The sequence below is a fragment of the Lissotriton vulgaris genome, unplaced genomic scaffold (assembly GCF_964263255.1).
Source record: "Lissotriton vulgaris unplaced genomic scaffold, aLisVul1.2 SCAFFOLD_1499, whole genome shotgun sequence".
NCBI classification, from domain to species: Eukaryota; Metazoa; Chordata; class Amphibia; order Caudata; family Salamandridae; genus Lissotriton; species Lissotriton vulgaris.
In genome coordinates, this window is record NW_028252508.1 from 359,902 (window position 1) to 374,791 (window position 14,890).

A 14,890-nucleotide genomic window follows, 5' to 3' on the forward strand; every position below is an offset into this window, starting at 1 on the left:
GGTTGTATCTTTTCTCAGAGGGCTCCCTCTGGGGAGACTTGTGTCCTTGGTCCGGAGATCTTTCTCTCCGCCGAGGAGACCTTCCTCAGGACTGGAATCTTTTTTCTTTGGGAGTGGATTGTTTATTTCCATCCCAGTTCTTTTTTGGAGTGTTTAGATTATTTTTAATAAATATCTTTTCAGGATTTTCAGTTAGTTGGGGTTTTACCGGTTTCCCACCCAAACTATCTCTTCCTAGTTCTTCATAGGATTTTCCTATGATTCTGGCAAGTTCAAATGGTTGTTCTGCTATATCTGTTTCTTTCAATTTCTGACGGATCGCCACAGATGCTGCTTCTCCTTTTATGTTGGCTAATAATATAGCCGAGACCTGCTTGAAGTCTTTCAGTAATTTCATACCCAGAGTTAAAGCAGGTTCTGGACCGTATTCATTTTGAATTTGTCTTAATACATCTGGTATGACCGCCATGGACGGGACACCATGTGTTTTTGTGTAGATTGAAGCAAAGACTGTGCCCCAAGTGTCACAGTCCTCCACATGTGGTGCGATCCCCATTGGGAGACAGATAGTCAGAATTCTGTGTTTCTCAGTAGGAGTAGTATCTGGAAATACTGCCTCTATTTGAGTAATTTTCTGTGCTAACCAGAATGGAATTTGTTCCCGTTTCGCAGGTGTTTTACCAAGACATGATTGTATGTTCTGTGGTGTAATTTTGTTTGTGTTCCCCTGATGAGGGGTCAGCTGTGAAATTTTAATAGCTGGTTGGACTATTGAAGTCCACATTACATATTGGACTAATTGTCTATGTATTTTAATTAGTATTTTTAGCTGAGCTAAAAGTTCCCGGTCTGTCATTGTTTCAATGTCGGGGTAGAACCGGCCACGTCGCTCATGGTCTACCTAGTGGACCGAGCCAGGTGATGTGATTATTATGTTTTAGGGCGCTTTTGAACCAGAGCAGGTGCTCTTGGTAATTTAATGGGATTTCAACATCCTCGAAAGGAGTGTATGTTTCCGGAGGTTCCTCTATTATGTAATAGTGGAAGTTGTGTGTTACAGCGTTTGCTGCTGGAAAGTGTATCCATGAATAGAATACCACTGTCTGCCGATATTCATGGGCCTCTACCACGAATATGACTGTACCACCTCGTGATGTCAGTCCATTTTCTATAAGTTTAATAGTTATAGTTCTTCTTACGTTGGCCGGAATGAGTATAGCATTCGGGTTATTCTGTAGGAGACTTGTGTCATCCTCTAGGAGTTGAGCTGCTATTCTAGCTGTCTCCCTTCCTTCTTCACTTTCCCCCATTTTACTGGCAGAAAGGTTTTTGTTGCAGATCAAGTTTCAAGGAAACAAAGATTAGGTACACAATATTTTGGAACACTGTATCCTTCAACGTTGACGAAACCAAAAACTATACATAGGAATCTCTTCCTACTAAGTTCCGGCGGATTTTAACCTCTCACCCACTCCAGACGTCTTTTGGAGTATTTACGGGAAAAAGGGTCTGTGTGAAAAATCCCGACTGAGTAACTCTAACGTCTTGCGTTAGATTTATCGCCTTACCAAACGTTGGGCGCCATGTAGTGTAGTTCCTATATTCCCAATAGGCTCTGCGCATTGGAATAATATTTTCAGCAGTGTAGACGTAGGACTGAGGTCGACTAGGTCTCTACTGACTATATTAGACTTAAGGTTTGCCAGCTAGCTCAGAGGTCACTAGAAACTTTCTCGAATAAACAAGGAGTTTAACCTCCCTGGATAGACAAGAAGGGATTAGCTTCTGACAACCCTATAACATGACAACTTTGCTCCCTCAGAGTAAGAGTGTGTCTCTAGAGTCGTGTGAAAACAACAGACAGCTATTTCACTCAGTCAATTGTGCGTACTTAGTTTCACCAGAGTGCAGAGAAAAGAGAGACGGGCGTTTTCAATAAAAGGTGTAATTTATTGAACAGTCTTCTTTCTCATGCAAGAGAAATGAATTGCCATAATTGCAATACTTAATGTAAAGTAAAGTGCGTACAGTAAAAGGAGTATTATGAAATAATACTATAAAAGCATTGAAATGGTTTCTTAGCCATAAGATACTTTAAAATGGATAAAATATATACATACATATATACATTGACTAACGTACTCAACTGGTGCTTCGAAACACGCCTACCCCGGTGTTACTGACCTAAGCCTAATACGTGGGAAGGAGTAAGTAAGTAGCAGTTTAAGTTAAGTTGGTTTTGCCAAGAATCTGAATCAAGAATTCTCATTAAGGGTTTAGTCAGCTCCGTACCTTGGTATTAGAAAGCAGGAGGTCTGGTATCTCTCTTTCAGGACTCGATATCCCAGCAGCCTGCGAAAGCGGCTGAGAACACCGGGGCTGGATTTCTCGGCAGGAGAAAAGACAGCGTCTCTCTCAGTGCATCAAAAAGGAGGGGCAGCGTCCGTGGGCTCTCGCATCAGCTGGGCTCTCGGGCAAGTAGATAGCTGCTCGGCTCCAAAACCACCACTGTGTGTTTGCTTAAGGCAACGTTGGTATATTTATACCTGAAAGGTGCCGGGTTTGACGTAAGGTTGGACATAAGACGTCAATAAAGATGTCACTAAGAACTGGCTGTTCTTACAGTGCTTCACAGGAGTTCTAGGACGAAATCAAAACAAAAGCAAATGGGGATTTCCCAGGTTGCTGGAGGTTTGGTTTGTTTAGAGAACTCGTTGTGCTTTCTAGGAGTCCGGGGAAGTAGTCTTGCTTAATGTGACTGCATGGGCTACACTAAATATGGATAGGATTCCTTGTGCCTTCATAGGGATATTATTGATTATAACCGTACCAGGGCATAAAATAGAAATATCGATTTAGGTTCCTAGATAAAAACACAATAACCTACTTAAGAGTTTGGCGGATTGAATACTCCATCACAAAAGGGCCGGTTGTTTATCAACTGAATTACAAGTGTATTTTTACCTATGCCACCTGCAATATGACGGGTGGGATATACACCAATTTTGAGATGGATCATCCCATAGTCCAAGCTCTAAATAAGGCCCTAATATGTAGTAATGCAATTTCAACCCACTCAAAATTATTTTCTACTCAACTCCAAGTCTGATACATAGAGCTAAAATATATCATTACATGACAACTATTCTCAATTACCTTCATTGTTTTCATGGTGCTGCATACCAAGAATCCTCCATACTTCACAGAATTACTCACCATTTCAGAATGCTTGAGAGGCTTCTGAAGCCAAAACTCTTTGGGCCTGAGTACGAATGTGGCGGTCTTCCGACTGGCGCACTCACGGTGGCACAGCAGTGGAGTTCCACCGTCTGCGGGATTACAGCTCTCACCATCCTACTGGCGGTGGACCACTGGCTGGACCACGTAACAGTTATTCCCTGGCGGTGGTGGAGCTGTGTCACAATTTAAAATGCAGCTAGTCCCGCTGAGCATTTTACGAGTTCCAGCACTGCCAGCCATTTCATGGCAGGAGCCCTGCCATGAAAAGGCTGGCGGCGCAGAAACAAAGGGGGGCCTACAGAGCCCCATGCCCCCTGCCATGGGGATACAGCCCCCATCTGTATTCCTCCATAATTCCAGCATAGCATGGACATCACCGTTCATGCCGTGCTGGAACTTTTTTTGCCGTTCCCATTGAGGTGGCAGTTTTCCAGACAACGCCATGGGAAAGGCAAAGGACTGTGCGCCTTACACGAGTTAAATGTGTAATAAGGCGGGCGGTATTTGAGTGGCTTTTACGCAACTGTGCCGGCGGAGAGCCGGTGCAACTGCGCCAATAACTTTTACAAGAGTGTGAGCTTTTGGCATTGTAAATGACAATGCCTTTTATGTTACTCGTTCTCTTTACTTTTATGTTAAAATATATTACTGAATAGAAAGGGTTGGCTAATATTAATTGATCTCTTTGCTATTAATTTGTCTCTTCATATTTATTCATTCCTAGGTGTATATCTTTTTATATATATTGAAACAAGGATATTGACATGCATTGAATGCTACAAAAGTGTGGACATAAAAACAGTGCAAATAGAACAATATATTTCGAACAATAGCAATCCTAGAATTAGATAAGAAACTGAATTAATTGTATATAAATATAGAAGAAGAAATATGAATATTAGCCCAAGTGGGTAAGAGTGGTCGCATAGGAGATGTGGCCTATAATCCGTTCTCATACCAAGCTGTTTTTGAGTTTGAGTGTTAACAGGTAGGGCCTGCTAGGATAAAGAATGGAAATATATTTCAAATTCCTGAGAGACTACGAAGGGTGTTCAATGACTGACTCAAGTGTTACTCTTGCAGTGCAGGGAAATTGTCCATGTTACACCAACTAGGAAGATAAAAGAACACAGGCGGCTTCATTAACCTGGGAATCAGCCTGCTCCCTAAGGAGCCTTCCAACCCCTCACTGTAAGTTTCAAGAGTTGTTTTACTCATGCCTGCCCAACCCAGCAATACCCCACACTGAAGGCTTAAAGAATCTTCTCCATACTAGATGAGGGAGAAGTGAAGGTTTCCCACAAATGTTAGTGACAGAGCTTTATGTCATCAATGCATTTGATGCCTGCCACATGCCTAGGTAAACAGCCTTTAGCTTTAACATAGGCTATCCGCGTGGGTGATAGTGCGCACTACAAATCTACATTACATAGAGAGTTGATAAGAGATCTCCTGTGTGGTGAGCGTAAAGAGTAGGCAAGGGTAGGAAATGGGTACACGTTGAATGCTCAAGCACTTCCAATAGATATAAGATATATTTTAAATACAATTCAATGAGGTAAAATGATTTCTTCAACAGCAATAAGGTTCCATTCCTTACTGTAGGCAACTCCTCAGATTCTACAGAGTTACCAATTCCTTTCTATGGCACAAGTAAGCAATTGATGCCCAGTCCTAACAGTCTGAAGAGCATGTAGAGACTTTAACCCTCATTTGCTATTACTCTTCGTATACGGGACTGGAATCAAACAAACAAGAGCACATTCACTGGAGCACAGTGAGAGTAGTAGCAAGAATAGGAGGAAAGTAACTTTTTATAAAGAAACTGTAATTATAGAAATAAATGCTTCCTACTTAGTCAGTTATAATATTATGTGCAATAAACATATATATGTAGTGAAACAATATGCCATATTATCTCTCAACAAGCTGGGCATACCCTCAAAACCCTTGAATGGTGGTTTGTCATAGTACAGTCCTTTCCAGAGAAAGTATACCATTCCACTAGTTCTTACTCTTCCCTGAAGGTCTAACTTTGGCACTACTTACTGCAGAATGATATTGGAAAGCACTCACCGGATTGTCTTTGATAACACACGATGTCCATCCAGGAAGTATATCCTCTTTCAGGTTTGACCATGAGAATGAGTTTCCAAAAATATCACTATGCATGCAGTCAAAACAGAGTTCAGCCTGGTATCCATTATTCAGCAGCAACCTCAGCATGAGCTCGTCATTTAAGGCGTATTGGATAGCACTTGGAAAATGGGTATCATTTACACGCATGAAGTAGCAGTTGACATTTGCTCTGTAAGATAGAAGTAACCTGACAATCTCGTGGCTTCCAGACCTTACCGCCACAAGAAGGCAATTCAGTGGATCTTGGTTTGGGTCAGCACCAGCCTTGAGCAAAACCTCGGTGCACAAAATGTCTTTGTTGGACACCGCGAAAAAGAGTGCGCTTCTTCTCTCGTCATCATAGTTTTCTGACATGTGATCGGCTAAAAGGTCATTGACATCAAACCCATTTTCAATAAGAAGCCCCAAGCACTGCACGTGCTGTCCATCTGCCGCTGAGTGAATGGGACTTATCCCACTTTTCTTCACTGCATGTTTAGATGTAGCAGGAATGAGAAACTTCAAAGCCCTGAAAAAAAAGAAAACATTTAACATCTAAGTCTGGGCTAGATGCCATCTACAGAGTGACCTCCGCAATCAAGGTCTTTATGGAGCCTGTGTCCAATCACTTTTCACCTACAAATCATTGTTTTCAGGTGTGTTAGTCTGATTAGTTTAATAGAAGCAAGGCATGACTAAAAGAATGCTTTAGTTGATCACACGAAAGTTCAGTACTGAAAACAGTGTCGTAATGACCTGAAAAGAGGTGGCCACTCTTGTTTTCAATTCAATCCTTAGTAAAAAAGAATTTACCAGGCACATCGTCAAACTGTATTACTCAACAGCAACAAAGATAAGGAGCATTCAGAATCACCTGGAATGTATGAAGGTGGGATTCCTGGCCATACTTGTTCAGCATTACAATCAACTAAAATGCACACACCTTGAACTAGAACTTAAAAGTTTAATTTCAATAAAAGGAACGCAAACATAGACAGAAAACCGGCCTACAAGGAAAACAGAGGGATCTAAAATTTAGATACAGTGAAAACTAGATTCAATGAATATATTGAAGTTACTGCTTTCAGATAAGCCTTTATAAATTAAGTCTCTTTGACCATTTAAATGTCAGTCTCCCAAACAAGAGTTCTCAGTCTAGTTATAGTTCAGTAATTCCACACCATTTGAGTACCATGAACAAAGAGATGGCAGCGCAATAGTTCTCAAGGTTCTACCTGGAAACATGCAAAATATAATTTGCCAGAAACGTTCCAGGTTGAGGCACATATATTACAGAGCTACTCGTGTTTGTAGTGTGCTGCAGATAATACACCAGCCTACCAAATACTTTAATTACAGATTTATTTACATCAGAGGCATGCCATTTCACATATGCCCCAAATGTCAGCCTGCCTAGAGTGACCTTGTATTCTCAAGTAGACCACTGCTACATACTGTAGCATAGGATTGTTCATTGTATCACAAGCCTGCTCATGGGCTAATGCCAGCACAGGCTACTTCTGACCTTCAAGTTTCCAAGTTTACAGGCTTTGACCTTATACTTTATTTTGTAACAGCAGAGCACTACGGAATTGCTGAAATGTCCCCTCACAGTATCTTGCCTGTCCTTCATATTTCCTGTAACTACTGAATACAGTAACTTGGTACTGAAGCTGCATGGACCCACCACCATGCCCTGCTACTGTGTGCAGAGATGACAATGCCGACAACCTACAACACTATGGCCCGCACCTCTATGGGCTAGGCCGCCTGCTCTCTTCTGCCCCTATTTCAGTGTGTGTCTGCCCTGTACAAAGTCCATAAAATGGGGTTGTGGGAGCAACACAGCTTGCTGCTTGTTTCTAATGGTTGGTCTTGTGTCTGTAAGCCAGGCAGCTCGGGATGATGTACTGTAATAGGCAGCCATAGCTAGAGTGAGTGTTCTTTTTGGATTAGATGGGCAACTCATTAAATTCTAGAAGCAGCCCTTAGCCTGCAGCCATCATGTGATTTCCAGAGGTCTTCAGGCTTCAGGCTAGAGGGCTTCCAGAAGCTGTACCACCAACTTTCAAAATTGAGGCCCATGTTGCTCTTTCATTCTCCTAATCCTAAGGGTCAGGAATGTGCTTAACTCTAGACTTGATTACTGCCTTTATTACGATTTCCCAATTCTCCGAAACTAACAGCTTCAAAGAGTTCAGAATACCACAACTTGGCTGACTGGAGGATTAGGAAAAAGAGAGGGTGCGTCCTATGCTAGATAATGTCTGCCTTAGCTGCCAGTGAAGAACAACATTTGCAAAATGTTGGCGTATTAGTGTTTAAAGACAAGCTCAAGAGTCAAGGTAAGTAGCTACTGATGGTTTCTCAAAATTAGCTCCAATTCAGAACCAGATGAGCCTGCTCCAACCACTGTCCCATTGTCAAGAATTTCTTGCTCATGGAAATAAGGCAGCTCTTCACAGCAGCTCACAGTGCTGATTACATATCAGAATAGCCAAAGCTTATCTAAAAGTTATAGCATTAAGGGTCTGATTTATATTTGGGTGGATGGCCTGTTGTTCTGCCAGGGCAATGAAGTAAGTTTCTCTATCGCTCTGGTGGAGGGACCACTCACCAGAGTTAAAATGACCATCAAGCTGGCAGGCATTAAGTAATGGCAGTTCCTGTCAATGCATTTTTCTGTTTTGAGCAGGGCTCCAGTAATTTCTGTTTTAGTTATTAAAAATAAAAAAACTCTAAATGGGATTTTTATTTTTGAAAATAAAAAAAACTGCAATGCTCCTCTCGCGAAGCGTGTCCTCTCACAAGTAGAGAGGAGCATGTAGTAGTTTTTAACTGCCCTTTACTGCAAGTGTTTTCCTGGTGATGATGGCAGTGACAACTAATCTTTCATTCCACCCATCTAAATTAGGTGATCGAAATGACAGGTCAACTTCTAATGGCCCTTACACTGTAGGGCCATTGGAGAAGTTTGGCCACGACGGAGAGGTAGTAGTTCCACCATGGCCAAACTTAGCCACCTGCATATAAATCTGGCACATGGACCATTATGGTGGAAGGAAGGAAAATCCGTTGCCGCTGTGATGGAGTTCCCTCCTACCAACCTATAAATTGGGCCTAAGTTTCTATTCAAACGCTACATTCTGTCTCTGGTCTACCCCCTACCCACTTAAACAGGAGAAGAAAGAGTTGTTTAACAGAGCTTTACCGGCTCACGTGTCATGTCTATCTGTGCGATGCATGGTTGTCTCACACACTCACAGGAAACATCTCAAAACGTTTCTCTTACAAGCTTAAACGTGTATGGTGTACATGTGTTTGGTACCTAGGATGATCCTAAGAAGTGGTAAAAGGAACCTGTGCACTTTACAAATCCAAAATAATATAAAAGTAGGGAATAAATTGGTGGGATCCTTCTAATGACATTCAACTCAACCCTTTCGTTTACAGCACATCTCACCTCAGTGATTTTCTCCGGCAACTAACATCAGAGCAAGATTGAAAGTTTGAAGCTTCTTCTCAACTCATCCAAGCGGGATACTCTAATACCCTGGAGGAGTAATCTGCACCTCTCTTCTAAAGGAGTTACTAACGATCCGGTTTATCCACAGTACTGTTTGTAAAAACCATAATCATCCTATATTCCCAGCATTGCACTGGTCATCTCTTAAAGGAAGAATCCAGTTTAAAACTCTAATATTCACCCATAAAACCATCCACAAAAACTTTCTAAAAAAATCCTCAAAAAAATCTGCAAGACCTTTTTCACTCAACAAACAAACTTACTGGACCGTATTTCAAGTTCTTCATCACAGAGAAGAAGAGATTGAAAGGCAGAAGCACCTCATTCAAGTACACAGAGCTTCAAAATCGAATGCACACAGACACTTGATGCCCTGGCTTTACACAAAACTATGACTAATTGTTCTTCTTGTTCTCTCGGTCTTACTTTTTTGCCTCTAAACTTCTGCCACCATCCATATTGGTCAGTCATCTTGAGGCTGGCTTGATATGTTGTGACATAAAAACTAAATAAAAAAAATCAAACCTACTGGTGCATACTGGGAGTAACAGTCAGAACTGACCCATATAAGAAGAAATTGAGTGGGTCCATATAAGGAACTGGGTGGAACCATCGCATGTTGATGGGACTGAAATAACTGGAGCATGAAGAGAAAGAATTAACTGGCACACAGTGGAGGAAGGGTAGGAAGTGGTGCATGCTGGTGGAAGCAGAAGGAACTAGTATATGATGCTGGAAAACAATGGAAATACAGCTTAATGGTGGAAAGGAACGAAGCAATACTTAGAGGAAGGGAAGGAACCACACATACTGGAAGGGAAGGGAAGGAACTGGAGCACACTGAGCTGACGAGGGTAAGGGAGAAGATTAAATAGGAGTTAGATGTGCACCGAAAAGGAAGGAAAATCCTCTTGCACTGAAACAGATACAACATGAAATGCAGATGGAGGAGGAACCTTAGCCAAAAAAGTAGATGCTTGGCCTGGCCAGACGGGGTTTTAACAGAAGGATGGATTTGTCTTGTATGTGTGAGATCAGGCAATCATGGAAACACAAAGGAGCCATCACTTACAATGCTGTTACTATTATAGTAGTGTGTTGAGTGAAAAATGGGGTATTGTTTTCCTGGATGTTCCACAGTAATATTACTGAGAAACTAAATGGTGCACCTTCGGCCACTGAGTTTACAGCTGTGGGTTCTTTTAAAAATGTGAACTACACATATCAGCTGTGTTCTTTAGGTAAAAACAATGTAAGTCCAGATGTTTGAGCCTCAAACTCACTGCATGCAATCTTTGATGTCTCCAAGAAGTGCTTTCCCCAGTTTCTTTACTTACAGATAATGTCCTCCATAGGCAGCTTTATGTATGGGGAGGTACCCTTCTCTGTCCGGTATGTTACCGCTTCCACCATAGGCTAGCACAAGAGCTACGCAGTCTGGATTGCCGCCTTCAGCTGCATCATACAGCACAGAGGCCCCATCATTTGCCACAGCATACACATCGCCACCTAGAGAAAGAGACAGAGCATTGCAATATCTCTGCGTGCACATCACAGCATGGTGCCAGAGTACTGAGTACCTAATATCATGCTACAAAAATATTATGGCCAAAATATTGATGACCTGTATATAGACACAGTAAGTATATATAGGTAAGTATTATTTTACCATTCTCAACTACTTATCTATGTAACTCCTCTCTTGGAGGAGGTTACGTTTTTGGGATATATATATACATTATAGAACATTAACAGTAGCAAGGTATTCCACCTTGCGCTGGGCAGCAGTCCCTGTTATTTCACCCCCGGTACCTGAGGTTGAAGCGTCATCGGGGAGCAGAGGAGGCCTTGTTCAGGACTTTCCAGCTGACACAACAAGGCGTGTTGGACACACTGTGGCTTCCCGCACCTTTCAGCTGAATGATGTGAATACTTGCATCATAACCCCCCGCAGCAACTTTCCCGGTGTCCTGTACACGAAGGATTCTGGGACGTGTAGTTTCCCTTCACACGGACTGCTACACAGGTGTGCTGCGTGGATCACCAGGGGGTGGAGCTGACCTTCAACAACAAGGCCTACAAAAGGGCGGGTTCTAGTCTACGGTATGCCACATTACTTGTGAAGGCTGGAGGCGCTGACGACGGCATATCAACAGCCAGAAATGCATCCGCCACAAACCTTGAATAAAAGCCTTCAACTGCTTCCCTGGGGTCCTGCTTCTTCCTTTCGGCTAGAAGATCACCGCACATATTCACGCGTCAGCCAGAGACGCCTTCCAGGACCTCCGCTTCATTTTGGACTAGGACTTTACTGGCAGAACTGTTCCAGTTCCCCGTTTTGTTTCAAAGGTATTTGAAAAGTCCGCAGCCCGCCACAGAATCCGGGACGAACATTAACAGTAGCAAGGTATTCCACCTTGCGCTGGGCAGCAGTCCCTGTTATTTCACCCCCGGTACCTGAGGTTGAAGCGTCATCGGGGAGCAGAGGAGGCCTTGTTCAGGACTTTCCAGCTGACACAACAAGGCGTGTTGGACACACTGTGGCTTCCCGCACCTTTCAGCTGAATGATGTGAATACTTGCATCATAACCCCCCGCAGCAACTTTCCCGGTGTCCTGTACACGAAGGATTCTGGGACGTGTAGTTTCCCTTCACACGGACTGCTACACAGGTGTGCTGCGTGGATCACCAGGGGGTGGAGCTGACCTTCAACAACAAGGCCTACAAAAGGGCGGGTTCTAGTCTACGGTATGCCACATTACTTGTGAAGGCTGGAGGCGCTGACGACGGCATATCAACAGCCAGAAATGCATCCGCCACAAACCTTGAATAAAAGCCTTCAACTGCTTCCCTGGGGTCCTGCTTCTTCCTTTCGGCTAGAAGATCACCGCACATATTCACGCGTCAGCCAGAGACGCCTTCCAGGACCTCCGCTTCATTTTGGACTAGGACTTTACTGGCAGAACTGTTCCAGTTCCCCGTTTTGTTTCAAAGGTATTTGAAAAGTCCGCAGCCCGCCACAGAATCCGGGACGAACATTAACAGTAGCAAGGTATTCCACCTTGCGCTGGGCAGCAGTCCCTGTTATTTCACCCCCGGTACCTGAGGTTGAAGCGTCATCGGGGAGCAGAGGAGGCCTTGTTCAGGACTTTCCAGCTGACACAACAAGGCGTGTTGGACACACTGTGGCTTCCCGCACCTTTCAGCTGAATGATGTGAATACTTGCATCATAACCCCCCGCAGCAACTTTCCCGGTGTCCTGTACACGAAGGATTCTGGGACGTGTAGTTTCCCTTCACACGGACTGCTACACAGGTGTGCTGCGTGGATCACCAGGGGGTGGAGCTGACCTTCAACAACAAGGCCTACAAAAGGGCGGGTTCTAGTCTACGGTATGCCACATTACTTGTGAAGGCTGGAGGCGCTGACGACGGCATATCAACAGCCAGAAATGCATCCGCCACAAACCTTGAATAAAAGCCTTCAACTGCTTCCCTGGGGTCCTGCTTCTTCCTTTCGGCTAGAAGATCACCGCACATATTCACGCGTCAGCCAGAGACGCCTTCCAGGACCTCCGCTTCATTTTGGACTAGGACTTTACTGGCAGAACTGTTCCAGTTCCCCGTTTTGTTTCAAAGGTATTTGAAAAGTCCGCAGCCCGCCACAGAATCCGGGACGAACATTAACAGTAGCAAGGTATTCCACCTTGCGCTGGGCAGCAGTCCCTGTTATTTCACCCCCGGTACCTGAGGTTGAAGCGTCATCGGGGAGCAGAGGAGGCCTTGTTCAGGACTTTCCAGCTGACACAACAAGGCGTGTTGGACACACTGTGGCTTCCCGCACCTTTCAGCTGAATGATGTGAATACTTGCATCATAACCCCCCGCAGCAACTTTCCCGGTGTCCTGTACACGAAGGATTCTGGGACGTGTAGTTTCCCTTCACACGGACTGCTACACAGGTGTGCTGCGTGGATCACCAGGGGGTGGAGCTGACCTTCAACAACAAGGCCTACAAAAGGGCGGGTTCTAGTCTACGGTATGCCACATTACTTGTGAAGGCTGGAGGCGCTGACGACGGCATATCAACAGCCAGAAATGCATCCGCCACAAACCTTGAATAAAAGCCTTCAACTGCTTCCCTGGGGTCCTGCTTCTTCCTTTCGGCTAGAAGATCACCGCACATATTCACGCGTCAGCCAGAGACGCCTTCCAGGACCTCCGCTTCATTTTGGACTAGGACTTTACTGGCAGAACTGTTCCAGTTCCCCGTTTTGTTTCAAAGGTATTTGAAAAGTCCGCAGCCCGCCACAGAATCCGGGACGAACATTAACAGTAGCAAGGTATTCCACCTTGCGCTGGGCAGCAGTCCCTGTTATTTCACCCCCGGTACCTGAGGTTGAAGCGTCATCGGGGAGCAGAGGAGGCCTTGTTCAGGACTTTCCAGCTGACACAACAAGGCGTGTTGGACACACTGTGGCTTCCCGCACCTTTCAGCTGAATGATGTGAATACTTGCATCATAACCCCCCGCAGCAACTTTCCCGGTGTCCTGTACACGAAGGATTCTGGGACGTGTAGTTTCCCTTCACACGGACTGCTACACAGGTGTGCTGCGTGGATCACCAGGGGGTGGAGCTGACCTTCAACAACAAGGCCTACAAAAGGGCGGGTTCTAGTCTACGGTATGCCACATTACTTGTGAAGGCTGGAGGCGCTGACGACGGCATATCAACAGCCAGAAATGCATCCGCCACAAACCTTGAATAAAAGCCTTCAACTGCTTCCCTGGGGTCCTGCTTCTTCCTTTCGGCTAGAAGATCACCGCACATATATATATATATATATATATATATATATATATATATATATATATATATATATATATATATATATATATATATATATATATATACATAGCACTACAATGCCCTGAAGAAACCGAGGTGGAGCATTCCATTCAGGAAGTTCATCGCATTCAAATAGTGGGAGTGGTGCACCATATGTTTTTTAACATTGCCGCAGCCTCTGAAGGAGGAGGAATGACATTCTGAAACAGATCAGGCACAACAGCTTGTGAACTGCAGATAATTGTATCGGTGTGTGATGTTGGTGCATACCAATAAAGGCTTTTGATGGGCAGCTGAAGTCCGAGTGCTTCTCATACATGGGATACTTGAGCTTGAATATTAACGCAGCGATCCCGGCCGCGGAGGAGCACCACCCTTGAACTGATGGGGGCCACGCGGCTTGATATTTAGCGGACCGACGGCGTGGGGCAGCAGCTAAGGATTTAGCATCAGAAGTACACCGAGGCTCATTGAGGGCTTCTAAATTATGGCATCTGACTTTGCAAAAGCACTACAATGCCCCCAATGCCTTGCAGAAACCAAGGCGGAGCGTTCCCTTCAGGAAGTGCATCTACACATTTAAATAGTGGTAGTGGTGCATAATATCATTTTTACATTGCTGCAGCCTCTGAATAAGGAGGAATGGCACTGAAACACATCAGGCACAACGGCCTGTGAACTGCTGATAATTGTATCGGTGTGTGATGTTGGTGCATATCAATAAAGGCTTTTGATGGGCAGCTGAAGTCCGAGTGCTTCTCATACGTGGGATACTTGAGCTTGAATATTAATGCAGTGATCCCGGCCGCGGAGGAGCACCATCCTTGAACTGATGGGGGCTTGATATTTATCGGACCGACAGCGCGGGGCAGTAGCTAGGGATTTAGCATCAGAAGCACACTGAGGCTCATTGAGGGCTTCTAAATTACGGCATCTGACTTTGCAAAAGCACTACAATGCCCACAATGCCCTGCAGAAACCAAGGCGGCGCGCTCCATTCAGGTTCATCTACGCATTCAAATAGTGGGAGTGGTGCACAATATGGTTTTTAACATTGCCGCAGCCTCTGAAGAAGGAGGAATGACACTCAGAAATGCTTCAGGCACAACGACTTGGGAACTGCCATAATTGTATTTGTGTGTGATGTTGGTGCATACC

At 44.3% G+C, this 14,890-nt stretch overlaps 1 protein-coding gene across 2 annotated transcripts in view; it reads right to left on the reverse strand.

The window, feature by feature from the left end:
• Positions 1 to 14,890, reverse strand: part of LOC147662133 (ankyrin repeat and SOCS box protein 15-like) — a 276,030-nt gene that overhangs the window by 56,580 nt on the left and 204,560 nt on the right. For both annotated transcript variants that reach the window (XM_086951086.1, XM_086951085.1), the window contains 2 exons: positions 10,222 to 10,393; positions 5,317 to 5,887 (listed from right to left, as the gene is read on the reverse strand). In XM_086951086.1, the coding sequence (XP_086807212.1) occupies positions 5,317 to 5,887; positions 10,222 to 10,393 (743 nt within the window). The remainder of the gene's footprint in view (positions 1 to 5,316; positions 5,888 to 10,221; positions 10,394 to 14,890) is intronic.